We start from the raw sequence: 27,125 nt of genomic DNA, 5'->3' as shown, positions 1-27,125 counted from the left end.
ATTAAGTAAGAGAAGTTTAACTTCCCGTACTATTTTTATAATTAAGTTTGATTTCTAAAAAAAACTTGTTATTTTCCCTTCGAGATCCTACATGCTTTATGCTAATTAAAGTCCTAACTTCACTGGTGTATCTTTCTCACTAAAAAAATCTAGTTTTATAAAACAGTACTCCTAAAATTTCATAAATTCTCACTACATTCATTATATGAGATTTGTTAGTTCTTCTAAAATGAGTAAAGGATTCAACATTACGCTTGAGATTTAAACCGACGACCTCAAAATGCATATGGAGTTACCTAATGTGTACCGAGAGATACAAATGATTAGTATACACCCTCGTTTGCAATGACGGGGGTGGTGGTCTGGGAGGGCAATAACAACTCGACTAATAATTGTTTAAATTAGTATCTAATTTTTTTAGATATTGTGATTTGATCTTTCTATCTTCAAAAATTATTTTTTCATTTATGGTATACATTATGATCTGACCTTCCTATTATAATAATTCTGGTTGCACTGATTAATACACTAAATTATACAATGATTGATAAGAAACGTGATGCAAATTTTTTTAAATCAAAAGATAAAAATAAAAATAGGGGAATATTGACAAACCAACAATATTCCAAATAAATTATATATATACTATAAAAATTCAAAAAAAAAAAAATTAAAAAATATGAATGACAGAGGAGAGAGATAATTGCATGAAATCCACGTTTCGAAACATCCACCTTCCCAGAAAATGAATTAACAACCACATTTCAAATTCCCCAATCTTTAGGTTAATTATTAAATTAATTAAATCTCCATTTCCAAGTGGCTCTTCTCCTTCCAATTATTTCTGCCTCTTTCCCAGCTCCCAAACACTCCCTAATCTCCTCTCTCTCCTTTCAGTTGCCTTTCTTGAATTTCTTTTTGTCCAATTCAAACTTTCCTGTGATGTAAATTACTAGGGTTAGGGTTTGTAATTTATCCCAATGTTGAGCTCCTGTTGCTCCCAATCTCTATCTCCACGTGGCTCAGTTCTGCTTCCTTCAATTTCCAGGCTTAGGGTTATCAATCGACCCGGGTTTGTTAATTATCCTGTTGTCACCCGTAATTCTCGGATCTTTGAATCCAATTCTAGGTCGTCAAAAAATGTAAGTTCTTTCTTCAATTTATGTTCTTTTTTTACATTTGGGTTTCGTTATTTGATTGAATAATGTATTAAAGATTGCAACTTTATAAGATTTTGAAGCTGTTAAGTTTTTTAACTGCTGGGTAATTGTTTATGCAGAGATGGAAAATCTCATGTTTTAGACATGAGGATTTTTCTTCAGTTAATCCCAAGTCTGATGGTGTTGAACATAGTTTACCTGAGAACTTGGTTAAACAGCCGGAACCTGAACCCGAACCTGGCAATTCGAATGGTGTTAAAAGGGATTGGATATCGATTCGACAGGTATTTTTTGTGTTTCAGTTCTTCTTTCCGTTCCATAAAACTTACTCTCAAAGTTAATCTACATCCGGAATTTGAATGCTGTATATGGTTTGAGTTTTGCGTGAAGTAGTCACTGAGGACTGAGGAGAGCATATACATATAGATGATATTAGTGTTAAGGTTAGAGCTTTGGTGAATATTAGTACATTTTTGTAACGTGTTGAGCGCCTCGTCCTTGTTTTTAATGAAGTTATTCTGAGCTTATGTTTTTAATCTGATGTGGTTTAAGTCCATAGAAGGTTCTAAGTTCCCTCTATAAACGTTGCTTCTACAATGCTGTTGAAGCAGTTATTTCTTAAAGAACTTTGTTGGAGTATTTGGTTCCGATATGAATCATATGGTAATGTAAGATATCTGAAGTAGCTGACTGATAGTTGACTTGTGATAATGCATGCATAATTACCCATTTTGATCTTTTTCAATGACTTTTTCCTGGAAAACTGTAGCTTCTCATTTTATATGAAGATGGTTCTAAAAGTATTTGTATTGTGTTCGAATTTTTTTGGTATACATAATTGATTTCTTTAAGAAACTGATTGAAGGACGAAAATTAAGAAACTAGGAACATGATTCTTGATTGCATATTTTAGTATTCAGAGAAAAAAATGGCTAGTTTACTATTTTAAGTTGTATGATGCAATTTTCTAACACTTTATGTGGTCAGATTGCAGATGTAGTATGTAAGGCCGTTGGGAGCCGGTGGACTGTACCCTGGACAGCAGAGACCATAGTGCAGGTCAGCTTTCTTCACTTTATCTAGTAATGACACATCTAGAAAATAAGCAGTAGACAGTTATTTTTCATTTAATATATTTTACTAGGCTGAAGTGATAACTGTTGAGAAAATGCAAAGAATCTAGAAAGCAGCCTGAATGTTAATTGCTGGAGATATTATCCTACTAATAATGGCTACAAATACTACTCGTTTTACGAGCAGGTTCTACAGTTTGTAGTAATTGTTTTTGTTTGTATATTATGAGGATTCATGTGGAAGTTTAATGGCTTGTAGAAGTTAACTCTTTGTTGAAACACAGAACCTGGTCCTTATTTATGCAAACTACTCATTTTAAGACTGAATGATACTTTTAGAATGAGCTTAATGATTGAAACTAAATACAAGGAGCAATCTGTATATGGTGATGCAGGTGATGCTTCTTTGGGTTGTCTCATTCTGGTTTATAGGGTCCTGGGTAATTCCTTTTGCAGCCCATGCGGCAGGTTTTAACAAGGAATCTCTAACATTCAGAGGACAAGCTTTGTTCAGCCTAGTGACCGATGTAACAGAAGGCCTTGCTGGAATTGCAATCCTTCACCGATGCCTATCTCGATTCCGCCCGCTCTCATCCGATTGGTTTAAGTTTAGTGTGAAAGGTAATTGGGTATTTGACGTGGCTCTCGGATGCTTCATGTTTCCATTGGTCAACCGGCTTTCACAGTTTAATATGAGCCTATTGCCAATCCTGCCATCAACACCAGTCACTCTCTCAAGCGTTGAACAATCAATCGCAGCACGAGACCCGGTAGCAATGGCACTGTATGCAATAGTGGTTTCAATATGCGCTCCTGTTTGGGAGGAAATTGTCTTCCGGGGTTTCCTTCTCCCGTCTTTAACCAGATACATGCCTGTATGGTGTGCGATCCTGGTGAGTTCAGTTGCCTTTGCTCTAGCGCATTTCAATGTACAGAGAATGTTACCGCTTATTTTTCTCGGGGTGGTGATGGGGATTATATTTGCAAGGTCCAGGAATTTATTGCCGTCTATGCTTTTGCATAGCCTTTGGAATGGCTTTGTGTTCTTAGATTTAATGAGATAGCTTATTAGCATGGTACTTCCCATATAGATTTTTAATCAGTCGATTGCATCGCATCACACGGAACGGATATGTTTTCAGCAAACGATGATCGACAGCCATAGTCAGAAAGCTTTATAGGTCAACCAGCAGAATGCAAGTAGTACTGACAAGAGATTGATAGGCCATTTTTATAGAAGTAGTCGGAGTATGTAGACGTGTCGTGTTGGGTCGTGTGTGTAAGTATACGAGGGGATAAATGAATAAGATTGTCCTTTTGGCTTGCAGAGCTCCTTTGCTTGCCAACATTGTAAAACTATTAATTCATTCAAATGAGTACCTTCATTTTCCGTTACATTTTTGTTTGAACATTTTGGAAAATAATATGGCTACAGCATCAAATTATGAACTCTTTGTAGATTAAAAATGACAAGGGTTGTTGGCCTTTCCTTATTAGCTTAATCACGTAAAAAAAGTTATATTTTTACGTGTTGTTTTAATTCTAGAAAAAAATTAAGATCATCAATTTTAGTTTTGACATGTTCATTTTGAAAAATAAAAAAGCTAAATATTTTTGCTCTCTCTCAATTGTAATCGAATTTAACATTTTTTAATCTAAAAATATATTATAAAATTATAATAAAATTTACGAAATTATAATTGGAAAATGTCAAATAATTAGCAGATAGCGCTGGTATATGAAAGTGGGATTACAAGACAAAAAAGAAAAGAAATTGTCAGAAGTGGGATTTGAACCCACGCCCTCTTACGAAGACCAGAACTTGAGTCTGGCGCCTTAGACCACTCGGCCATCCTGACTTTGTGAGATTATGCATCATTTTATTAAATTATACCGTAAATTTAATTTATTTGGTTTATATGCTTAAAAAAAGAAAAAATAGAGTGATATATGTAACTTGTAAAGTTCCATGGACTTCATGGTAAAATATCCTGTGAGCAGTCGGCATAAAATTCTCTCTCAGTTACGTAATGAATCAAATTAATAAAGTATACGTGCTGTACAAATCTAACCAAACAGATGCTTGAACTTTATATATTTGTATGATTGCTTCTAGTACGTATTCTGTAAAAAAAATCAGTGATGGGTCATTCCTTGTATGTATGATTGATCCACTACTGCATTGTGGCGCTCTGCGTGTCCGACAAACATATAATACACAGACAAGATTTAGAGTTTTATAAATGCACGGACATTTATATATTCTGTTGTACAGTTTTTGAGATTCCGTGATCAAATCATAAGAGACACTTTAACAATTAGATGATTGCTATGCTAGTTGCTAGTTGCTACCCGCAGCATGCACAAGCTGATTCACCTAGTACTACAGCACTACCCATTATTGTGAATATCCAGGTAGCACGGATATGGACACGGGAATACGGGACACGGCGAATTTAAGGTTTTCTATGGAAAAAAAAAGTTTCCTATATGAAACATCAATTGTCTGAAATATTTCCGAAACATTAATTGAATGAAATGTCTTTGCTACCTAGTGAATATCTATGACGGGGTTTATGTGCCATAAACAACGACAATCACGCTGAATATATTTACTAATTGAAAACTTACTACTTTATAATATGCTGACAAAGAGTATTGCATTTCTAATCACTAACCTAATTCATTTTAGAGATAGCAATATTAAAAAATTATTTTTTTCAACTTTTTATAAATTTATCTCAATTTAATTACCTTGTTGCAATTTTATTTAAAAAATTTATAATCATTTTAACTATTTATTTTTCAGTTGAGTTTATATACTAACTCCTTAATTAAATTTACTTTTCAAAATTATAAAATTTAACTCCTAATTTTGAAAAATAAAAAACAACGGCAAATTTTAACTATAAAATTGTATATATTTAAGTAGTTGGAGTAAAAAATAAAGCAAATATAACATTTAAAATGAATAAAAAAATTTATATTTTTTGAAATGAAAATTTGACACAATTAAAATTAGTTCAAAATGGTTCAATATCAACAAAATTATCAAATTAGACTAGAATTTTAAATTTAAAAAGTTTTGAATAAATGTATGATCAAAACAAATAATTCTGTCATATAAATAAATATATTGTTGTTTATTTCATTTTGATTTAATCTACTCTTCATGAATTTATTATTTCTCTGGAGTATTTTCTTCTCAAAAATGGAGTTTTTGTAAGAAATTGTATACTTGAAAGGTTAACTACAAATTTATTTATTTTTTTCAACTTGATTATTGTTCTTTAAATTTTATATCTATGACTTTTCTTATTAAAATTATTTAAGTTTGTAATTTATTATTCTTTTTTAACTAGATTTAATTTTTAAATCTAGTTATTTTGCCTTTTGTATTTGGGTGATTTTTGTTGGTTAGTTTAGCCCTTTTTGATGATTATATTTTACAGCTTTCATCATAATTTAAAGAATAGTTTACTCAATTTATTGAGAAACCGTTTATATAATTTTTGTTATTATATATTAATGGAAATTTTGACCTTACACAAAAAAAAGGCCCTATTCTTGACTTTTATAGAGCATATGCAGGACATTTGGCCTATAGACATTACGTAAAAAGGTGTGGTTAGCCCTAGCTATACTCCATCTTTATGCAAATGCGATGGGGACTCGGACGGAAGAAATGTGGACTACCCCTTTATTTCTACCAAAGCTAAGCCCACTTACCAATTTGGTAGCTTTATATCTGTAAAGCTGCACGAAGCCAGAAATTAATATAATAAGAGCAAAAAAAATTTAATTTATAAAAATATAAAATTAGGTAATAAATTGTTAATTGCTATTGGATGAGCTTTTCATTTGTGTGTCTTGATAAAAAAAATAAACAAAAGTTATTCATATTTTTTTGGCCTAATGGTAAAAAAAATCCAAACCTTTACGACTTGTTGCAATTATATCCAAACCTTTTAATTTTTGCAATAATATCCAAATTGCATTTTTTGTAGCAATAATAGTCAAATTGATGGCTAAATTTGTTGTTTTTAATTAAGATATTAGGCTATTATTATTTTTTGATGTATAATAATATAATAAAAGTCCTAAAAAATGGCAAAAAACTCAAAAAAAATCACATAAAAAGTGCAATTTGGATATTATTACAACAAAATAATGTAATTTGGATATTATTGCAAAAATTAAAAAGTTTGGATAAAATTGCAACAAGTTAAAAAGGTTTGGTTTTTTTTTGCTATTAAACCTATTTTTTTTAAGTTTTAATACCGGTTACTTTGTTAGACTAGATTGTACTTTGTCCATAGGGCCTTTAACCAACTTTGATGTTCATAAACGGTTCAATGTTCAACTCGATAATAATTCAGCTCGAGCTCATTCATAATCTAAATTAATCGAGTTTGAATTAAATTTTATATTCTATTATTTTAACGGGTTAAACTTGAGCTTAATTTGTTTACGAACTCGATCAATAGCTCGTGGCATGATTAATTATTACTCCTTCAGTCCCATTTTATAATTTTCATTTTCTATTTTGAAATGTTCTTATATTACCCTATCCTTTTATAAAAAATAATTATGAAACGGCTCAGTACCACTAATAAGGGTAAAGTATGACAGAAAAACATTATAATGAATACTTTTTGTAGTCTTTTTTTTATGAATACTTTTTTAATCTTTATTAAATACGACTTTTAAAATGAGACGGAAAAAATAATCCATAAGCTCAATGTCGGATGACTTTAGATATTTGATAGTTTTCCTTTAATATTTGTTTGTTGTTAATATTACTCGGAATAATGGTTGAACTGGTGTGTGTTTGAAATATTGCTTTGTTAAGTGCTAGTATTATTTTCCTTGATTTGTTAATATAATTTTTTAAATATAAATTTAGCTCATTTTTTATTTAGGTGCTAAATTAGTTGAGTTTAAAATTACTTTAAATAAGGTTGAATGGTGTGAAAAAGCCAACTTTTTGACTTTTTAGAAATATAGTATTCAAACCATCAAATAAATTTATCCAAATTTGATAAATTTCTTGCAGATATATCTATTTTACCAATTGATTTAATTATACCTATAATATTAATTGACTATATGAAGTTTTTTCAAAATTAAAAAGAAAAAGAACTGTCAATTACATAATTTAAATATTAATAAATTTTAAAAAGTTCAGATATATTTTCAAAAAGTTGAAAAAAATTTGACTTTTTAATACCATTAACCCTTAAATAAACTGAGCTCGTACTTGTCTTTTTAGTACTTAAATTATCTGAGCGGGAACTCAGTTCATGCTCGTTCGATCTGAATATGAACCTCTCATCCATATAATGAGTTGAATGAGAAATTCTTAGATAGGTCTACCACGTCATCCATAAGCTAGTCTATCATATTATAACACGTCATTATAATAGTGCATTATTGTAATTTTGTTTATTACTTTTTACACATTTGAATAACAATATTACGATAGTACCACTATTTTAATGACGTGTCATAATGTGATAAACTGAGTCCACAGAATGGCGTGGTAAACCGAGTCTACTTAAAAATTTCTTTGATTTGAGCATAAACACATTAAAATTCAGTTTGACTCGATTATAGTTCTATAATTGTCATTCATCAAAAAAAATCTATAATTGTCTACGTATCAAAGTTAAATAACAAGCATTTTTATCTAATGTTACACACTCCGACTTTCATATTGGAAACCATACAAGTGCTGAAATATAATAAGACCATATTAATTTTTTACTACAATTTGCAATTTAAATCACAACAGAAAAAAACACAAAATCGTCTCCCACATACGTCGCCAAATGAAAAAAAAATTATTATAATTTGATTTGAGAATTTTAGGTTCGATTAAATCAAGAGGTGGATGAAATATTTTGCAAAACAGAAATAAAAATAGGCAAAGAGTAAGCAGACAGCAGTATACACTAAAAGAGTAACAACCTAGTTGAGATGTTCGTGTGCGTTTTCTGATTTTTCGACTCCAAATTTTACTCGTATAGAGCAATATATGGCTGGATGAATCTAGAAAGCATCCTATGTCCATATTCTGTGGGATGAAAGCCATCCCAATAAAAATGATGAGGAAATTCTTTAAAAGCACAAGTGGTTGGATTTTCTTTATCACACAAGTACGACACATCTTTATTTCCTGTTTTACAGCATGTTTGATTTGCATTAGAAAAACCTGCCACCAAAATTCATTTAATTAGTTCATCAATAATTACTTCATATTTTATTTTTTAAATTAAATTTTCAAATGGTCATTGAACTCTAAATTCATTTACATAATCAATATTTGCTTATTAGCAATGAAATCATTGACACGTAAGCAAATCAAGATCTGAATTGTTATTTAACTTGCCATTGACGTGAAAATGAAAGTTCATACATCAAAAAATAACAAATTAAATGATACCAACCGTTCTATAAGCGACATACGGTTCAATAACCGTAAGAAAACTCTTAACCCTTACATTTTTTTCCATTAAAAAGCAAGCAGTTTGAGTGTAATAATTATATAAATAATTACCCCAAGTTTTAAGATCCGTTATGGTGTCGACATAAACTCCATAAAAATCCATGTAGAAAATCTTGCTTTTTTTTAATCGAGTAGCAAGCTCAGGAATTCTTTCAGACAATTTGGAGTTGAATAATTCTGCTCCTTGGTTCATATTTCCTGCACAGCCTGCCTCATTTCTATGCGTCGGAAAGCATCCAACTGGTGGCACACCCACAACTCCAATATTTCTTGCTCCATTCTCATATAACACCTACCCAAGTATATACATACTTAATTACCAATTAAATTAATTTAAACAACATACGGCTAATTTATTAGTATAAATTATTGACATATTCAGTCATATCGTTATATTTTCTTAAACTAATGCAGCAGTTGATATTTTTGTTACGATATACTATACTGTTGTAATAATTTCAAAACTGTTGCTAAACTTTGCAACGTGTATTGGTGAATTCTAACGCTTAAATAATTAAATGTTCATGAAATAGGGTTTGGTCCAATAATATCTAAAATGATTAGAACTAGTAATTCGACTAATTATCCCTACTCATTATTTTTATGATAGCATGGTATATTCATCCATAATTACTCCCATTTTGATATTTTTTTGTTTATATTATAAATTTTTAAAATTGTCAATTTTATCGTATTTTTTATTTTTCAGTTTTAAATGTACATATTTTTAAATACACATGAAAAACGAAAATTTAAAAAATCAGACTGTATAATAATATGCTAGAATTATTATGATTGATAGATGAGAATGATAATTAATTATAAACAGAATTTAAATAGCACACAAGATTATGAAATGTACTTACTTGGAGGAAACTAGCAGCGGAGTCATACATAAGATTAGTGTAAGCATCCAAATCATATTGTGATCTTCTAGGACTGTTTGAACCAAAATAACTCACAATGTCTTCAGTTCCTGCTACCACCAAATGTAAACTTGTATTGGCAACCAATGTCGCCGCTGCACCGTCTCCGATACGTGCTATCAACTTTCCTCTATATTCTTGCCAGTTTTTTAACTGATCAGCTAACGATATCGATGACTGTATCACCCGAATGTCAAATAAAGTAAATTCAAAGATATAAACCGAGTCTAGATAAAAAAGTATATTGGATATATATATAAGGTTTAGAATTTAACTATGATTTGCGAGTTTAATGGAAAAATGATTTACTATAAATTAAACTCTCATAAAAGAAAATTAAGTTACCCTTGACGTAGATGTTAAAATATCATATCCTGCGCCGGCTGAAGCAAATGATATTCCCTTTATGAAATCTTCAGGTGATATATCTGGTTGTAAATAAGGGGGCACTTTTGCTAGATTAATTTCTAATCTATCCGCTGAAAAATAAAAATTAGTGTCATTTTACATATATTTCTTGATTTTTTGATTTTCTAACATTTGATTAGTTAAATTTATAAATAAATTGTGAATTTGATCTAAATAAGCATTTTCCGATACCTAAATGATCACATAGTATTCTCCCGTTAGAAAATCTTCCGGTTGCAACCCCTAAATTAACGCCGTAAGGGGCGAAATTACTCTTCATAATTGTTAAAGTAAAATTATTGTTGCCTGTATCTACCATAGAATCACCATAGGCGAACAATGCACGAAATCGTGGAGTATCTTGTGCTGCTACACTCCATATGTAACTACTGTTTATTACAACAAATGAAAAAATAATAATCGAAAAAGAATTTCTCAAACAAAGAAACTGCATGATTTTTATTATTTTGTTATTTTTTTTTATCGAATTGCTGTATCAATTTAGTATTGTTTATATTTATAGACATTAATTAATTTACCTCCATGTTTTATAGCAACTGGACTTCCCCTGAACCAAACAAATGACCCCTGTTGACCAGGTCAATAACAACTATTTCTAGATTTACTATTATTGTTTATTTTGCTTGGATAAATTTTTCCACGTTTATTCCAATCCCATGTAGAAATAGATATGCTATTATTATGGCCTAATTACTTAAAAAACTTCCACCTTATAACATTTTTTTGTTTATACTTTCACCTAGGAGAAAGTTTATTTGTACCCTTTTTTTGATTTTTCGTTTTCATCTCTACCCTAAAATTTAAATTTTTGACAATTAAATTAATTAAAGGATGAAAACATTATAAATGATTAATAATATTCATATTTAATTAGAATATAAGCTAAATATAAAGGATCATTTTGAATATTAGACCAAATGAAAAGAAGTCAAATTAGCTCCTTAGGGTAGAGACGAAAATGAAAAATCAAAAAAATGGTACAAATGAACTTTTTCCTAGGTGAGGGTATAAACGAAAAAATGTTATAAGGTGGGTTTTTTTTAAATGTATTAGGCCTATTATTATCAAGAAAAATAGTTATTTTAGCTATACGGAAATCTTAAAGTTTCTATTACTTTAAAGTCAAGAAAATAAAAAAAAATCTGATTTTATTAATATTTAAAAACTTTATAAAGATTTTTAGAAATTTTATTCTCAAAATTGGCTTTCGAATTGCTAGAATGGTCAAAATATCTTCATATTATAAAAATTTTGGCTTACACATTTTTCATTAAATTTGTAAAAGAAAAGGTTAACCAAATGTGTTAAAAAAATTAGTTTTATCGATAGTAATCTGTTAAAGTCAAGAAAATAAAAAAAATCTGATTTTATTAATATTTAAAAACTTTATAAAGATTTTTTAGAAATTTTATTCTCAAAATTGGCTTTCGAATTGCTGGAATGGTCAAAATATCTTCATATTATAAAAATTTTGGCTTACACATTTTTCATTAAATTTGTAAAAGAAAAGGTTAACCAAATGTGTTAAAAAATTAGTTTTATCGATAGTAATCTGCATACTTTATGAAGAAAAAGTATTTAATATATTACATTGAAACAAACTAAACACATAGAATGTTGTTTGCTCTTTAAAGATACTACCGATATTTGAGATTCTTAGTCTATTTTTGATTAATGAAAGAAGATACTTATAGTCTTTTTACCGATGATTGATAGCGAAGAAAATAGTTATATGATAGGAATTTTCAATGAATTAGTATAATTTTTACAGTCTAATATTTATAACATACTATAATTTTTTAAAAAAATGTGAACTAATTTATTTATATAATTTTATAATTAATATGTAATATTTTCAGTTTTAAATAATAATTTTTTATCATATTATTTATTATGTTTTTCGTACTATTTAGCTAAAAAATAATGTTGATATAGATACAAATAAAAACATAAAAATTCGACAATATTTTTTTATATTTTTGAAACAGAACGGTCTCAATAAGATGACAACTTTAAACATTTCACATTCAGACTAATTCTCACTCGAATACGTGTACAAAAATAAATTCACATCGTTAAGTGATATACTAAATATAATTAAGAAAAATATATATATCAGCTTTTTTTTTTTTTTTGATGAAAGAAGACGGCCAAGGCCGGAAGCAAAGAAACACTAAGACCCTCTAACCATTCGAGGGAAGGAAACCCCAGCATTATCATCTGCTAGCAACATGTATATGCTCTCCGGGATATCATTGTAGATCATCAATCCTAAATCATGAGAGTAGCCAAGGTTAGCCATACGATCCGCGCACCGGTTGCCTTCTCTATGAGTATGACGAATTGCGACGGACCAGTCCCTGCACATCAACTCCTTGATAGCACAACGAAGATATTCGTTAGCATTAACTTGAATAGCATCACTCTTCAAGCTATCAACAGCAAGTTTGCTGTCCATCTCTAAAATAACGAGGCGATAACCCTTGTTCCAAGCCGCTTCTAAGCCGTCAAAAGCGCCCCAAAGCTCTGCTTGAAGAACCGAGCACCTGCCAATATTTCTGCTAAACCCAAAAATCCACTGCCCGCTACAAGTACGAGCTAAACCACCTGCCGCCGCCATGTTCTCAGGAGGATGAACTGCACCGTCTGTATTAATTTTCAGCCAGCCACCGGGAGGTCTTTCCCAACCAATCAGGTGTTCAGTTCTAGGACTCAACCCAGGCTTTGACAAGTTCGCGAATCTCTTTGCTGCCGTGGTATACTGCACCATTTGAATGATGGACTGAACTAGCATGCTTGAGCTCCACCTTTCCTCGTTGAAAATGAATTTGTTGCGATGGCCCCATAAGGACCAGCACGTGACTCCAAACGTGATTGCCCGCATCTCGCTGTCCTCATGATGATTACTACTCTGCAAATTATCAAAAAACCATTTATCAAAAGGTAAAGTAAAGAAGTTGTGATCAGAATTAGTAGGGAAAATTTTAGTCCACACTTCCCTTGCAAAAATGCACTGCCGCAAAATATGGTCTCTGTCTTCCTTTTCTTCGCCACAGATTTCACACGTTTCGACCTCAACCATATGCCTTCTCCGACGCTCACTGTTTGTTAAGAGTTTATCTTTAGCCGTAAGCCAAAGCATTGTTCTAATTCTTTGAGCCCCTGGCCATTTCCAAATGATCTTCCATAAGTCACTTTCTTCTTCCAAATGATCAGTTTGCTGTAACTTATACGCCGAGCTAACGCTGAATGCACCAGAGCTGGTAAGACCCCAATAGAGTTGGTCTGAAGCACCCGAGATGGCAGGAGGTCTAATAGCCGCAATGCGGAGTAAAACAGCACAAGGAACTAAGCCAGATATATAATCCCATTGCCAACTGCCATTACTCACCACATCACTTACCTTCTTAGCAAGATCATCTTCAGTAAGCGGAACAGAAGCCAAAAACTTCAGGGGACCAAGATCACCTATCCAATTATCACTCCAAAACTTAATCTGATGACCAGTTCCAAGAGCCCAATGCGAATTGTTAAAGATTTTATCCCAAAGGCAACCGAGATTCCTCCAAACAATGGAGCAATGGCCTTTAACAGGCTTCGGATGACTATTAACAACCCATTTATATTTGGAGCGGATAACTTGAACCCATAAGAGATCCGGCTTCGTGATAATAGAAAAACCTAACTTCATAAGAAAAGCGTTATTTTGATTTTTTAAATCACGAATGCCGCCACCGCCATGGTTACAGGGAGAACACATTTCCTTCCAATTTACAAGACTAGGCTTATTGGTCCCAGAAACATGTTTGTTTTAAGAAAACATTTACTAATTAGATTGGACCAATAAATGTCAGCATTAGAAAAAAGACATCAGAAAAATAGAAATGGGCAATGTAAAGATTACAAAAAAGATGCAGTCATGAGATGTTTATCCGCGGGTGCAGTTCGCAAGTGGCTCTAACCACTTGAGACCATGTTATGTTTGGGAACTGTACAACCGAACCTCAAACCCGCCAAATCACTGACACGTAACCCCTACACTCATCACCCTCTCACCAATCCCCTCTTTTTAAATTCCCCGCTGTATTCTTCACTCTCACTCTCACATCACCATCCCCTGAAAAAGCGGGAAACTAATAACCTCTCTCACTCTCTCTCTCCACCGCCGCCGCTCACAACCACCGTCCACCGTGTCCGAAGATCCGCTTCTTTCGTTTTTTGAAATAAAAAAACATATGAAGTTTTAAATTTATTACAAAAACAGAGATAGAAAAAACGGTTGAGGCAAATCGTGAAACTCGGTGTATATATTTTCGGCTGCTGTCTGAATCACAAAATATCAAGGAAATTTATCTTGTCCAAACAAAACTTAAATAGCCTAATTTAATATTTTATTTTCCCTTAACTGCAAGTTTATCCGTTTATTTTCAAATCGTTTTGTTTTGTTAATGTTGTTGTTGTTGTGAGAAGAGAGGTAAAAAAACATGGAACAGAAGCACATATTATTGTCAGCGTTGAGTGTAGGGGTAGGAGTAGGGGTAGGATTGGGATTAGCGTCGGGGCAAACGGTCGGAAAATGGACCGGAAAAGGGTTAGTGTCGCAGGGGAATGCAATAACGGCAGAGACTATGGAACAGGAATTGCTCCGACAGGTTATTGATGGCAGAGAGAGTGGTATCACCTTTGATCAATTCCCTTATTATCTCAGGTTTTTATCCTTCAAACGTTTCTTTTATAACATAGTTTTTTTTAATGTATTTTGTACATAATAATTTGAGTTGAAATCAAATATTGAAATTCTTGAAAATGAGAGTGAGCGTCAAGTTTTTATATTAGCGTTCAAATGATTTTGTTAGTTTCTTGCTTTGATGTTTTTTTCTTTCTTTATGTAGTTGATTAATCTGCAATTAGTTTTTAATTATAGAATTTTTTTAGTTTTAATTTATAGTTTTTTTTAACTTATGACTTGAATTGATTTTGGGTTTTACCATCCTTTTCAAACCTAGGACAAAACTTAAGTTTGAATTTCTTATGTTTATACGAAATTTCGAACAAATTGTTAAAAATTAATGGAAAAAAAGCAGAGGATCATAGACTAGAGGTGATTTGATTTTTCTTAAATACTTTATTAGTCAGTTTATGTCTACAAAATTATGTTGCACGCAAACGGAAAATCATCAAACTGAAAACGGGCAAAATGATTTTTTTTTTTCATAAGAATATGTTGGAAAATGTAATATGTCTGAGTTGAGTTTTAGAAGCATTATTTAAAACGGAAATTGAACCGAATTTCCAAGCAATTTAGTCTACAATGCAATTATTACCGTGTATTATACATTCAGCCTTTGTTTCTCTTTTCTTGGTTAATTAAGTTCAAATTTATTTTATTTATGGTGAGTAAGAGTACTATTACCACTGATGTAAATTTACTCTGATTATATTTTTAACAGCGAACAGACGAGGGCATTACTAACAAGTGCGGCCTATGTCCACTTGAAGCATGCTGAAGTTTCAAAGTATACAAGGAATCTTGCGCCTGCAAGTCGTGCTATTTTGCTCTCGGGACCTGCAGGTTGGTTATCTGCAGTTTTCATGGTTTAGAATTTTGCGGAATGAATCGAATTATTGCTTAATTCAGTTATGTCAATATGAATTCTAATTGCAAGTTTTTCACATTCTTGCAGAACTTTACCAGCAAATGCTTGCCAAGGCTTTAGCTCATTACTTTGAAACAAAATTGCTGCTGTTAGATGTCACTGACTTTTCTTTAAAGGTTAGCTGTTATCGTGTTTTGCACTTCGTTCGCTTTGGTTTCTTGTTTTGTAGTAATATCTTAAATGTTCTAATTTTCTTTTCCCTTTCACAGATTCAAAGCAAATATGGAACTGCAATGAAGGAATCGGTAAGTTTCGGAAGGTTTATGCTGACCATAGTCTTTGCTGCTGCATGTTTTATGCTTCGTTGCATGTGTGTTGAATACTACTGATATCTAGCAACTTCGTTTTTCGTCTTTAAATGTATGATCTCGTATTTCAGCCCTTCAAGCGGTGCACCTCAGAGTCAACACTAGAACGGCTATCTGGCTTCATTGGATCACTTTCAATGCGTGCTCAGAAAGAAGAACCTAAAGGTAGCTTCTTTTTATTTTAATCAAGCAGTTGCACAGGAAATGCCTGGGCAGGCGAGTGCTTATAAGTTATATCTGTAATCATTGGTGCAGCAGTAAATAGATTCTATTGCTGAAACATTGCATTGTATCGTTGATATAAGAAAGTTTTTTATTTAGTCAGCTCAGGTCACTATAGAGGTCCTATTTTATATTTTCAATGATATATTTGTAAAATGCTATCTTGCAGGAAGGTTAAGGAGACAACACAGTGGTGTGGATATTGCTTCAAGGTATTGGAAAGTACCTTCTTCTTAATCAATTCAACTTATTGGGTTAGATCATGTTCACTTTATGTTTTGCTGAAAATAATCATTTTCCTATTATTGCAGGGGAGTGGAAGGTTCTTCTGATGCTCCTAAGTTAAGAAGAAATGCTTCTGCAGCAGCTAATATAAGTAACCTAGGATCACAATCTAATTCTACAAATTCAGGTTTTTCCATTAACAATTACTATTTTTGAAGATATTTCATTGAACCTTGAAGAATTGTTTCACTGAATATTATTATATGATCTTATTTTTCACTAAAGTTCCTTTAAAGCGCACGAGCAGCTGGTCTTTTGATGAGAGGCTTCTAATACAGTCTCTTTACAAGGTAAATGATTGACGGGTTTTTGATTAACCATCAACAAAACGCAAACATTTAGCTTAAAATCTCCAATTGTTTGTTCATGTTAAGGGCACTTAACGTTCTGTTTATATGCAGGTTTTGGCATATGTCTCTAAAGCCACTCCTATCATTCTATATGTTAGGGATGTCGATAAGTTCCTATGTCGATCCCAAAGGATATTCAACTTATTCCAGAAAATACTGAATAAACTTTCAGGATCAGTTTTGATCCTGGGTTCTCACATTGCGGATACGAGCAATGACAATAGTGAGTTTGATGAGAAACTTCTTAGACTTTTTCCTTACAGCATTGAGATTAGGCCGCCTGAGGATGAAACCCGTCTCGTCAGCTGGAAATCCCAACTGGAGGCAGATATGAAGATGATCCAAGTTCAGGATAATAAAAATCATATCATGGAAGTACTTTCATCTAATGATCTTGATTGTGATGATCTTGATTCGATCTGTGTGGCGGACACGATGGTTCTAAGTAACTATATAGAAGAGATTGTGGTATCTGCAATTTCATATCACTTGATGAATAACAAAGATCCTGAATACAGAAACGGAAAGCTAGTTATATCATCTAAAAGGTGACATTAGAAGGCTATGTTGCTTTTTCTCTTATTCTATGCTGTACAAAAACTTGTTGAATCCAACGTTTTAGTCTTTTATTCCGGAAACGGAGATGCTTCTCAAACTCCAAATCTGTGTATTTAGAACGTCTATTAAAATTATCCTTTCGCCATTTCTCGCTTTGGTTCTATATCTCACACTTCAGTGTTCGTGTGCTCATTTGTTATTTGTGAAACAGTTTGTCCCATGGATTTAGCTTATTCCACGAAGGCAAGTCTGCCGATAAAGATACATTAAAGCTGGAAGCGCAAACTGAATTGTCTAAGGTATTGAACTACGGCACTTAGACTTGATTTTGAGAGAAATTGTGCAGGCACAGAACTAATATATAGATCTCGTACTTGTTGTTGAATGATTTTAGGAAGGAGGAAGGGTCGAGACTGTTGCTATTAAGACAGAAACAAAAGTTGATACCGGAAAGCCCGAAAATAGAACTGAACCAGAGAACCTTGCGTCAGGGGTAAAGACAGACGGCGACATTTCTTTAGCAGCATCAAAAGTTCCGGTTTGTTTAACATATTATTTTTTACATTTATCTGAATTTGCAGATATGTACTCAATCATATGTTAATTTGCAGGAAGTTGCTCCTGACAATGAATTCGAGAAGCGTATAAGGCCAGAGGTGATACCTCCAAATGAGATAAATGTAACATTTGCTGATATTGGTGCATTAGATGAGATCAAAGAATCTCTTCAGGAACTGGTAATGCTTCCTCTTCATAGACCCGATCTCTTCAAGGGCGGACTTTTAAAGCCTTGTAGGGGAATCTTGCTGTTTGGGCCTCCTGGCACAGGAAAGACAATGATGGCTAAGGCCATTGCCAAGGAAGCGGGAGCAAGTTTCATTAATGTATCCATGTCAACCATCACTTCTAAGTGGTTTGGCGAGGACGAAAAGAATGTTCGAGCTTTGTTTACATTGGCAGGCAAGGTTTCTCCAACTATTATATTTGTTGATGAGGTGGATAGCATGCTTGGACAGCGGACTAGAGTGGGTGAGCATGAAGCCATGCGGAAGATAAAGAACGAGTTTATGACTCATTGGGACGGGCTTTTGACGAAGCCAGGTGAGCGTATCCTTGTTCTTGCTGCAACCAATCGACCATTTGACCTCGATGAAGCAATTATAAGGCGTTTTGAGCGGAGGTATTTTTTTATCCACTAACCTTTGTTTTGCCTAGGGTTGTCAAAATATTTATCACCAGTGAACACTATTCGTGTAAATGGAAAATAATAGGTTATTGTTGGGGGTAAATGTTTTTGTGTCAATAAATGAATCACCTCGTTTTTGGAACATCTTAAAACATATCGTATTGTAGATTGATATGTGAACTTGCCCAATCTGTTTAACTCGTTTAGTTTTTTGTGCTGTGTCATGTTGATCAACACGTTTTTCAGACCGCGTTATTTTTATAATTAGACATGAACTCAAACCACCAACCTGCTTTCACACTTTGCCGTGCATTTCTATACATCTCGTACTGAAACTATACCATACTGCACAGAATCTTGGTGGGAGTTCCTTCACCAGAGAACAGAGAAATGATACTTAAAACTCTCTTGGCAAAGGAAAAAGTGGAAGAAGGTATAGATTATAAGGAGCTTGCTAATATGACTGAAGGCTTTACAGGAAGTGATCTTAAGGTCTGCTTATCTTACAAACTTTATGGTCTTCTCATGAATCACTAGCATTTTGTTGACCATTTTCATCACTGTGTAAACAGAACTTGTGCACAACAGCAGCTTATCGGCCTGTTAGAGAGTTGATACAGCAAGAACGACTCAAGGATCAGGTAACAGCTTATTCCATTTCGAGCTGGTCTATCAACTCTAACTCTATGTCCTGTATTGTCGAAATTAATTTGTTTTTTGTATTTCAAAGGAGAAAAAGCAAAGAGCTGCAGCGGGGCAAACTGAAGATGGCAAAGAGGAGCGGGTAATTACACTGAGGCCATTGAACACGGAAGATTTCAGACACGCGAAGAATCAGGTAATGTGGAGGCAATGATATGAGTGTTCGCTCATTCACAATATGTTGCTGATTAGGATTTTTGTTGGGCACTCAGGTTGCTGCTAGCTTTGCTGCCGAGGGATCGATAATGAATGAACTGAAGCAATGGAATGATTCGTACGGGGAAGGTGGTTCAAGAAAAAAGCAGCAGCTCTCTTATTTCTTATGAGAATTGGCTGAGAAGCGGGAAATAGCGACGACAAGCAAAGTGCTTAATAGTTTAGAACTACTTAATCTCTCTCATTTTCTTCTGAACTTGAATCTGGAGCATTTGTACATATTTGCAACTGGCAGCTTTGATTTACATTCAGATTGTGTCCCTGCGGGCGATTTGCTTTATTTTGTAACTTGTATAATAAGTCAAAAAGATCTTGACTTTGAAATTTCTACTTTTGCAATCTTTAAATCATAACAGAGAAGCTAAAATGTTCATTAGCTAGCTAATTACCAGAATCTGAAATATCTTAGCAAGATGAGAAGAAGTAAGAATTAAGACAATGCTAAGAAGCAGTTGGTGATTACCAATATTTATTTTAATTTATGTGAATTTTAAAGTAATATTCATTTTAGAAATGTTATCTCAAATGAGTTTCTTATAATAAAAAGTATGATTTCAAATGAAGTACATTGAAATTCATAGAGTCAAAAACGTAAAATTTCAAACCAATATTTTTCAAATAAATCAATTAAAATTTGTGAATCTTTCAATTGTATATGCTGTTTCATCGTTTAATTTAATCTGTTAAATTCCAACCAATTATTATAAATATGTTCAGCACCACTTTTCAAAGTGATCTCATGTCAAGTCTTTTTTATTTAATTTTTTTGATAGGATTACCTGTCAGTATTGAATAGGCAAGTTTAAACCATAATGTTTTGTAGCAGACTATTCACCCTCTTGCAGATGATAAATTCAAGAAAATAACTGTAACGATTGCTGATTTCGGTGCATAGGATGAGATTAAGGAATACAATATTGTTACTGCCACAAGCAGACGATGATGGGCATTTCCATCAACAGCAAAATGCAAGTTTTCTCGACCTATCCATGTCATAGATAGTGGTAACAGAAGGAATCCATCCGTTCAGGATGAAAATTAACTTTCCGACTTAATTCACGACATAATTTATGTCGACCTTGAATCTGGCCTTAAATCATGTTAAAGCACAGATGGAGGATAAAAGCTGAGGTTCTCGTCAGCACATCTTCTCCTTCAAACCCGACACACTAGAGAGCTTTTTGACAGCAACAATCAAAATTCAAATGGTATACATTACTTTTAGACCTAAACACATGATCCAAAATAAGTGACCTTAACAAATGATCCAAAATAAGTGACCCAAATTAATTTAATAATTCAATTCTACATATTAGAAAGCACTCGAACTATCCCACACTTTTGATGTGGGATGTTTACATATACAGATTCCAAGCAAATGCATTTTCAATGGAAATCAAAAGCAATATACATAAGCTAATTAATGTGTAAAAATATGTCACAGACCACTTATAAGGGACAAAAGCTGTATAAAAATTCCATATTCATCCACATTATGAACCCAACAACCTAAGAATCCAAAAGAAGAAGAGGGATCGATGATAAAATACTCCGGACAGTTTCACAATTTCACAGAAATACAAACTACCAATTTTGTCAGAAGCTAGTAACAGCACAAGCAAACATTTTCTAAGCCTTCTTCTTGTCCTTCAATGGCCCCTTGGGAATCTTACTTAAAACCTTAGCATCAAAAACAGCATATTGCTTCTTGAATTCAATCATTGCCTTCTCGGCAAATGCATCAACCTTGTCATCATACTTCTCGTAGAAAACAGGCACTGTGTGCAGCAACACAAAAGCTGCATGCAAAAACCACAAAACTTCACTAAGAACAAACATAAATTCTAAATCTCAAAAGGTTTTAAAAAATCATAATTGGGGCTATGTAGTTCATACCAATATAGAATAAGGTCAGGAAATTGCACCAACTTCCCACAATAGACAAGACCCATAAGCCAGCTATAACCTGATCAAGCATAATTCCATCAGCATTCATGATTACAATGATATTAAACTCCATGCGGATGACTACAAGAAAACCAAATTAAAGTAACATACAACCAAAAGCAGCATAAACAACCCGCTCAGCAGTGACAACATTTTAGCAAGTCCAGCAAATTGTATTTAAGATATTTACAAGACCATAGAATTTCAAGAACTTTACTGAATAATGCTATAACTTACAAAAGTTACAGAAAATGCAGTCAATCAACTAAAAAGGTAAATGCAGTATACTAAAGAGTAAAGACCATGAAAATATCCAACTGAGAATCCTCTACTAAATTGTCACAAGATATCTGACATCAAATAGATTATGAAGCATTTGTCAAATACAACTAATAGCTGGGTATGAAAATTAAATAAAATTATTAAGAGAATCCACTTACGGAGAGAAACTTCTTGAGATCCCTTCCTGATGCAATGTCCCGCAGGATATCAAAAGCCCAATTGATCTCCATCCTAAGTGCAGCTGCAATCTGAAGAACAGGCTCCTCAGGGATGTGAATTTCTGGGATACGTGGAGGGCTCCTGAAGAAAACCAAACAACCAGAACGTAAGCTAAAAACAACCATGAACAAACACAACATCAATCTCATAGTACTACCAAATACCAATTATCAATTTCTTACTTATTAATGAAAGTGGAGGCGTTGGACCACAAGAAAAGTACTGCAAGAGCAAGGATGGATCCATGGCAAAGTAAAGTAAGAAGATGATACTCAATCAACTCAAAGAGAACCCATATAGCAGTTGCTGCACCGAGCACTCCGGCTGATACCTTCTTATTCTTCCACAGAAAAATGTCGGCAGCTATTTCCCCCAATTCAAACAGTACGCAGAAAATCAGATAAAAAATATGTCGATAGCTCATAGTTGCAAACTTACACATACACATTAAATACAACATCTAAAGAATTCAATATAGCGAAGCTTAATTGCTAATACTGAATCAATTAGATAACATAACAAGTGCTATTTAAGCAAGTCAATAAAATACTATTCACATGTAATCATTAATCTTAATTAATTAAAAATAATCCCTATGGAAAAAAAATTAATATGTTGCTATAAATTTAACTCAACTCTATCAATCGCATCAAATATATATGTGATATGAAATTAGATCTAACAACACATAGTCCAGATCTAGATCTAAACTAACCAAGCGAAGAAATCAATAACTACAACCAGTACAGTTCAAAAATAAATTGAAAAATTTAATAAAAACAAAGATAATCAAGATCAAGATCAAAAGCAAACAAACACATCAAGAAATGATAATAAAAAATGAATAAAAAATGGATCCATACGTTTGCCGCCACCGAGGACATGGTGAACAGGCTTTTCACGGCCAAATAGACGATAAATCTTAGATTTGACAGACGAGGGAGAAGACGGAGATTTCACTTTGGATTTCTCGTCGTTATCGGAATCCGACGAAGAAGACGAATCGTGACCGTGGATCTTCTCCGATATCTTATCCATCAACGATTCTCCCTTTGGTTCCTCGTGCTCAGCCATCGTTTAAAACCTCAAAAACCCTAGAAACGTTTCGAATCGAGATATGACGCGAAACTTCAAGAAAAACCTCTTTCTTAATTTTTTTAGTTAATTTAGAAAGCACACTCCGCACTGTCTCTGTATGTATATACTTGAGAGAGAAAAGTGAAAAGCGTTATTTTATTACCAGAAAGAATAGCAATCGTTGATTTCAAAAATTTAATCTCAGCCGTTGGTAGGTTTGGAAACCGAAGCTAGAGGCTTGGTTTAGTAAAACGCCAGGTGGAAAGATATAAACGCATGGGTACATTTTTATAGACCCGAGGCTTAACGTCGGTTAGATTTGACGGGTGTTGTGTGAATGGGACTTCTGATACGTGCAGTTAGGTTACGGCGTTAAAATATACACGTGTCCAGAATAGAGAGGTTAGGAATTTGAAATTGTTTGCGGCAAGGAAAGTCTGTTGTGTTGTGGTTGTTAAAAATAAAATAAAAGGAAAGTCTCCTGTATTAGTACAGTATGCATAGTGATTTAGTTGGACCATTGATATGGTGACACTTGTCATGATGATGGACCCTTGATTCTTAGATGATATTTATTAGATAGCAGTTCTAGAATATAAATTTTGATTTTGATTTTGCCTAAATAGAAAACTTTCTTGTTAAGCAAACAGCAGGGAGGGAAATAAAGCCTTCTGATGGAAAATAATTAAAAATTGAAGCCCATCTGTTGACTATTGATGATGTGAAATTGTTATTTATTTGGATTTATAATATTAATAGTTTTTTTATGAATAATATTAATAGTTATATTTATGATATAAGTAATATTAAAACTAAAAAAACAATTTTAGTTGTTTTAAACTAAATATACTAAAAACAAAGTCAATAATTTCACAATGGTTCCCACAAAATTACCATCCTTTAGACATTTGTGAAAATGTGCAAAATATGGGTTTTTGATATTTGAGGCACCCAAATTTCCATTATTGTGCTTCTTTTGGAATTAATTCCAAAAGAGTGCCTGGACCCACATGTTCCGCATTCTAGAAAAGCGGAACATGTGGGTCCAAACACTCTTTCGGAATTATTTGCGAAAGAGGCACTGATCCGGAAATTTAGGTGCCTCAAATATCAAAAACCCGCTAAATATACTAAAAACAAAGTCAATAATTTCACAATGGTTCCACAAAATTACCATCCTTTAGACATTTATGAAATTGTACTTTTATCAGTTTATGCGTTCTAAATAATTAAGGTTCATATTGCTCCCTCCACTTGGCACAAAATATCAATTAAAAATAAATTTACAGTTTTGCAGAAAACAATTACTACTTGACTCTTTTAACTTATTTGGTGGCTAAAAAACCCTTGTGGATGACTGCTTTGCAGTTCTCATCATTTACTTATGAAATGGCTTACTCATTAGTGTTGAGGAGTCATTTTCTAATTGTATATATCATTCTTCAATTAATGAAGTTTAATCTTTGATTAAAAAAAAACGTATTTCACTCATTTAAGTGAGGCGTTATACAAAGTATTTTGAGCAATTTGAGCTGAAATGAAAACAAAATTATTGGAACATTTGAAGTTAAAGGGATAAAACGAGGTAAAATGTTTATTTTGAAAATATTTTTATTCAAAATACATATTTTAAAAATGTTCTCTTCAAAATTATAAAATTGGCCTTTTGTTACAAATTCGAGGGGCAAAACTAATTTTTATTGGCATTCTAACCAGGTAAAACCTTAATCTTTCCCCTCTTATTAAGATGACAAAATATTCATGTGATAAGGTATATAAGAAGTGATTTCAAATTCACACAACATAAACCAAAACAGTCCACAACATATGTATGCAATGCACTATACATTCAAAAAACGAAGGCTACTTAATAGTTAAGTCTAGAAGTTTGCAAACATCACAGTAATACATGAATTAAATGTCACCATGCAATTTGAGCTGCTTAGAAGTTTTGCATTATCAAACCCACAAATTTTGCATGTATAATCATTCTATGATGTAATATATACTTGTAGGGTAAGGAATTAAGATGTGAACACTATATTAGTCTTAGCATTTTTTGTTGAGGAGGAAAATGATGTTTGTCTCATGAAAGCAATTAAAATTTCATCATGTATTTTCTTTCCTACCAAGAATAAACCAAAATAGCATCACTACCTCAAATAAAATAGAAATTATTTTTAAAGTTGGGAAGGTCTAATTTTGAATCCTTATAGGAGCTAATTTTAATTCTTAAATTGAAGTATCAAGAATACTCTAACAACCGATAGATAAATTACTAATGCCCTCATTTCAACGGGAATTGATTGAAAAATAGCTTTGACGAAATCCATGTTTAAATGTTTCTTCTTTCAAATTGAAGTTTGGTGTCAACTTTTGGACCATGTACATATAAATATTTTAGTGTTTAATAGATCATTGGCATTGGAAAAACAATATTTTGATTTTAAACATTAAAAACAAATCCTAAGGATATGGTAGCAAATTCTTGATCAACTCAAAGGCCAGGGTTACCATATCCTGTATAAATCAACCCCATCACTTCATATCATTAAGACTCTAACCACATGGAACTGACCATATATGTGAGCCCACAAAACAATAAGATTTTTTTAAGAGACAACAAGATAGTACAGAAGCAGGAGACAAGAACAAGGATATAAAAGCAAAAAAGAAAAGGAAGAATTTTCAAATTTTCGTTAAATTTCTAAATTTAAAGCACCTTTTAGATTAAGGGTTTTTTAAAATTTATGTATTTAATAAAACTAATAGATTTAAAAAAAATACCATCTAAATTGAATATAAAAATTATGAATTTATAGAAATAATTTAGAACAATAAATTACGAAAACAACCCATCATGTTTAAAAGAATAAGGCATTTCTTTTTACCACTATATATAAAATTAAATGAAGAATTTTGAAGGAAGGTGAATTTTCAAAATTTATAAATTTTTATCACTTTTTACTATGTCGAACATTACATTTTTTGCTCCTTCCGTTTCATTCTAATTGAAGAAAATAAAATTATTAGAACATTGTTTAAAAAATTCAGTAACTTTACTTTCATATCCTCGTATTATATTAAATGTATCACATTTTCTGAAAGATACTAAATGAAGAAGTTAAAAGGAGGAAAATTAGTGTAAGACATAACATAACTAAAAATTGTCATTTAGAATGGATAGGAGGAATTGTAAATTTGATCATATGGATGGTGTCTAAAACTATTTTAAAGTATTTTTTTTATAATTAAAACTATTTTAAAGTACGAAACGAAGGCAGCATAACTTTATTGACCCTACACCAAGTTACTACAATGCAACAAAGAGAAGCATTTATCAAAAGGCACACACATGAATGCAAAACAGGGCATTGTACTCTGTAGATTCAAAGCAAGGCAACATAGGGAACCCAAAGTCCTTCAACATGGCAATGATTTCAATAAATTTTTAGACCATCAGACTTTTTTTTAATGCCAGCTATAAAATGACAAAAAAACTTTAAAAATGAAAAAAGTTAGACACACCAACCTGTTTAAATCTTTAATCTTGAATATAATTTGATACTAACATTTCATTTAATTTCAGAATTCACCTCTTCTGAGAAAGAGCAGAGGATATTTAGTGAAGACGTTAGCAATAGTATATAGAGATTGAAATGAAATCTAGTGAAATGGGAATGTAGAGAGACTAAATTCATATGGTTAAGTAGTCAATTTTTTAGATTTCACCAACTAAACCACCACTATAATGCTAAAAGAGCTCAATGATTGAAATTGGCTGCAGGCTTCTTTGAAGTTAAGCATAAGGAATGAAAAAATTTGGTATTTAGTGCTTTTTTACTCATCCTTAAAGGGTAGCTAATTTATAGCAAAATCAATCCAATCGGCTGTGAGATATATGTTAAAGAGTAACGCAATAAATAATCTCTTATATTTGGAGATAAACTTCCATCTAAATATATGAATGCGGTTCGTGTAAAGTTCAAACTCGAGTTATCATGTTTTAATTCTTTTTTT

At 32.5% G+C, this 27,125-nt stretch overlaps 4 protein-coding genes and 1 non-coding gene across 7 annotated transcripts; 2 read left to right on the top strand and 3 right to left on the bottom strand.

The window, feature by feature from the left end:
* Positions 1-696: 696 nt before the first annotated feature.
* On the top strand, positions 697-3,628 carry LOC126678779 (uncharacterized). Its single transcript, XM_050373682.2, has 4 exons — positions 697-1,142; positions 1,280-1,444; positions 2,148-2,219; positions 2,629-3,628. Exons 1-4 carry the CDS (start codon positions 981-983, stop codon positions 3,295-3,297), a joined length of 1,068 nt encoding a protein of 355 aa, XP_050229639.1. The 5' UTR covers positions 697-980; the 3' UTR covers positions 3,298-3,628.
* A 380-nt stretch (positions 3,629-4,008) lies between these two features.
* On the bottom strand, positions 4,009-4,092 carry TRNAL-CAA (transfer RNA leucine (anticodon CAA)). The gene has a single exon. It is a non-coding gene; the product is annotated as a tRNA-Leu (tRNA).
* Positions 4,093-8,065: 3,973 nt separating this feature from the next.
* On the bottom strand, positions 8,066-10,574 carry LOC126678198 (GDSL esterase/lipase At1g20120-like). The gene is made up of 5 exons (XM_050373096.2): positions 10,268-10,574; positions 10,013-10,146; positions 9,608-9,844; positions 8,793-9,033; positions 8,066-8,447 (listed from the first exon to the last, which is right to left on the bottom strand). Exons 1-5 carry the CDS (start codon positions 10,527-10,529, stop codon positions 8,251-8,253), a joined length of 1,071 nt encoding a protein of 356 aa, XP_050229053.1. The 5' UTR covers positions 10,530-10,574; the 3' UTR covers positions 8,066-8,250.
* Positions 10,575-14,061: 3,487 nt separating this feature from the next.
* Positions 14,062-19,904, top strand: LOC126678828 (uncharacterized). Of its 3 annotated transcripts, none has more exons than XM_050373737.2 (16): positions 14,062-14,804; positions 15,547-15,668; positions 15,781-15,869; positions 15,963-15,998; positions 16,133-16,226; positions 16,453-16,495; positions 16,595-16,695; positions 16,794-16,858; positions 16,970-17,466; positions 17,688-17,775; positions 17,871-17,969; positions 18,088-18,656; positions 19,016-19,154; positions 19,235-19,303; positions 19,393-19,500; positions 19,577-19,904. In XM_050373737.2, exons 1-16 carry the CDS (start codon positions 14,581-14,583, stop codon positions 19,688-19,690), a joined length of 2,457 nt encoding a protein of 818 aa, XP_050229694.1. In that variant the 5' UTR covers positions 14,062-14,580; the 3' UTR covers positions 19,691-19,904. The 3 variants fall into 3 exon arrangements, with proteins under 3 accessions (XP_050229694.1, XP_050229693.1, XP_050229692.1); XM_050373736.2 differs by having other exon boundaries at positions 17,871-18,008; XM_050373735.2 differs by having other exon boundaries at positions 14,064-14,804; positions 17,871-18,014.
* Positions 19,905-21,029: 1,125 nt separating this feature from the next.
* On the bottom strand, positions 21,030-23,228 carry LOC126677670 (reticulon-like protein B1). The gene is made up of 5 exons (XM_050372411.2): positions 22,892-23,228; positions 22,211-22,391; positions 21,968-22,109; positions 21,477-21,546; positions 21,030-21,379 (listed from the first exon to the last, which is right to left on the bottom strand). The coding sequence occupies exons 1-5, from the start codon at positions 23,100-23,102 to the stop codon at positions 21,210-21,212; spliced, it is 774 nt and encodes a 257-aa protein (XP_050228368.1). The 5' UTR covers positions 23,103-23,228; the 3' UTR covers positions 21,030-21,209.
* Between the last annotated feature and the right edge of the window lie 3,897 nt (positions 23,229-27,125).

Source organism: Mercurialis annua, linkage group LG4, assembly GCF_937616625.2.
Source record: "Mercurialis annua linkage group LG4, ddMerAnnu1.2, whole genome shotgun sequence".
NCBI lineage: Eukaryota > Viridiplantae > Streptophyta > Magnoliopsida > Malpighiales > Euphorbiaceae > Mercurialis > Mercurialis annua.
The sequence above is the reverse complement of the archived record's forward strand: the minus strand, read 5'-3'. Positions and strand labels throughout refer to the sequence as shown.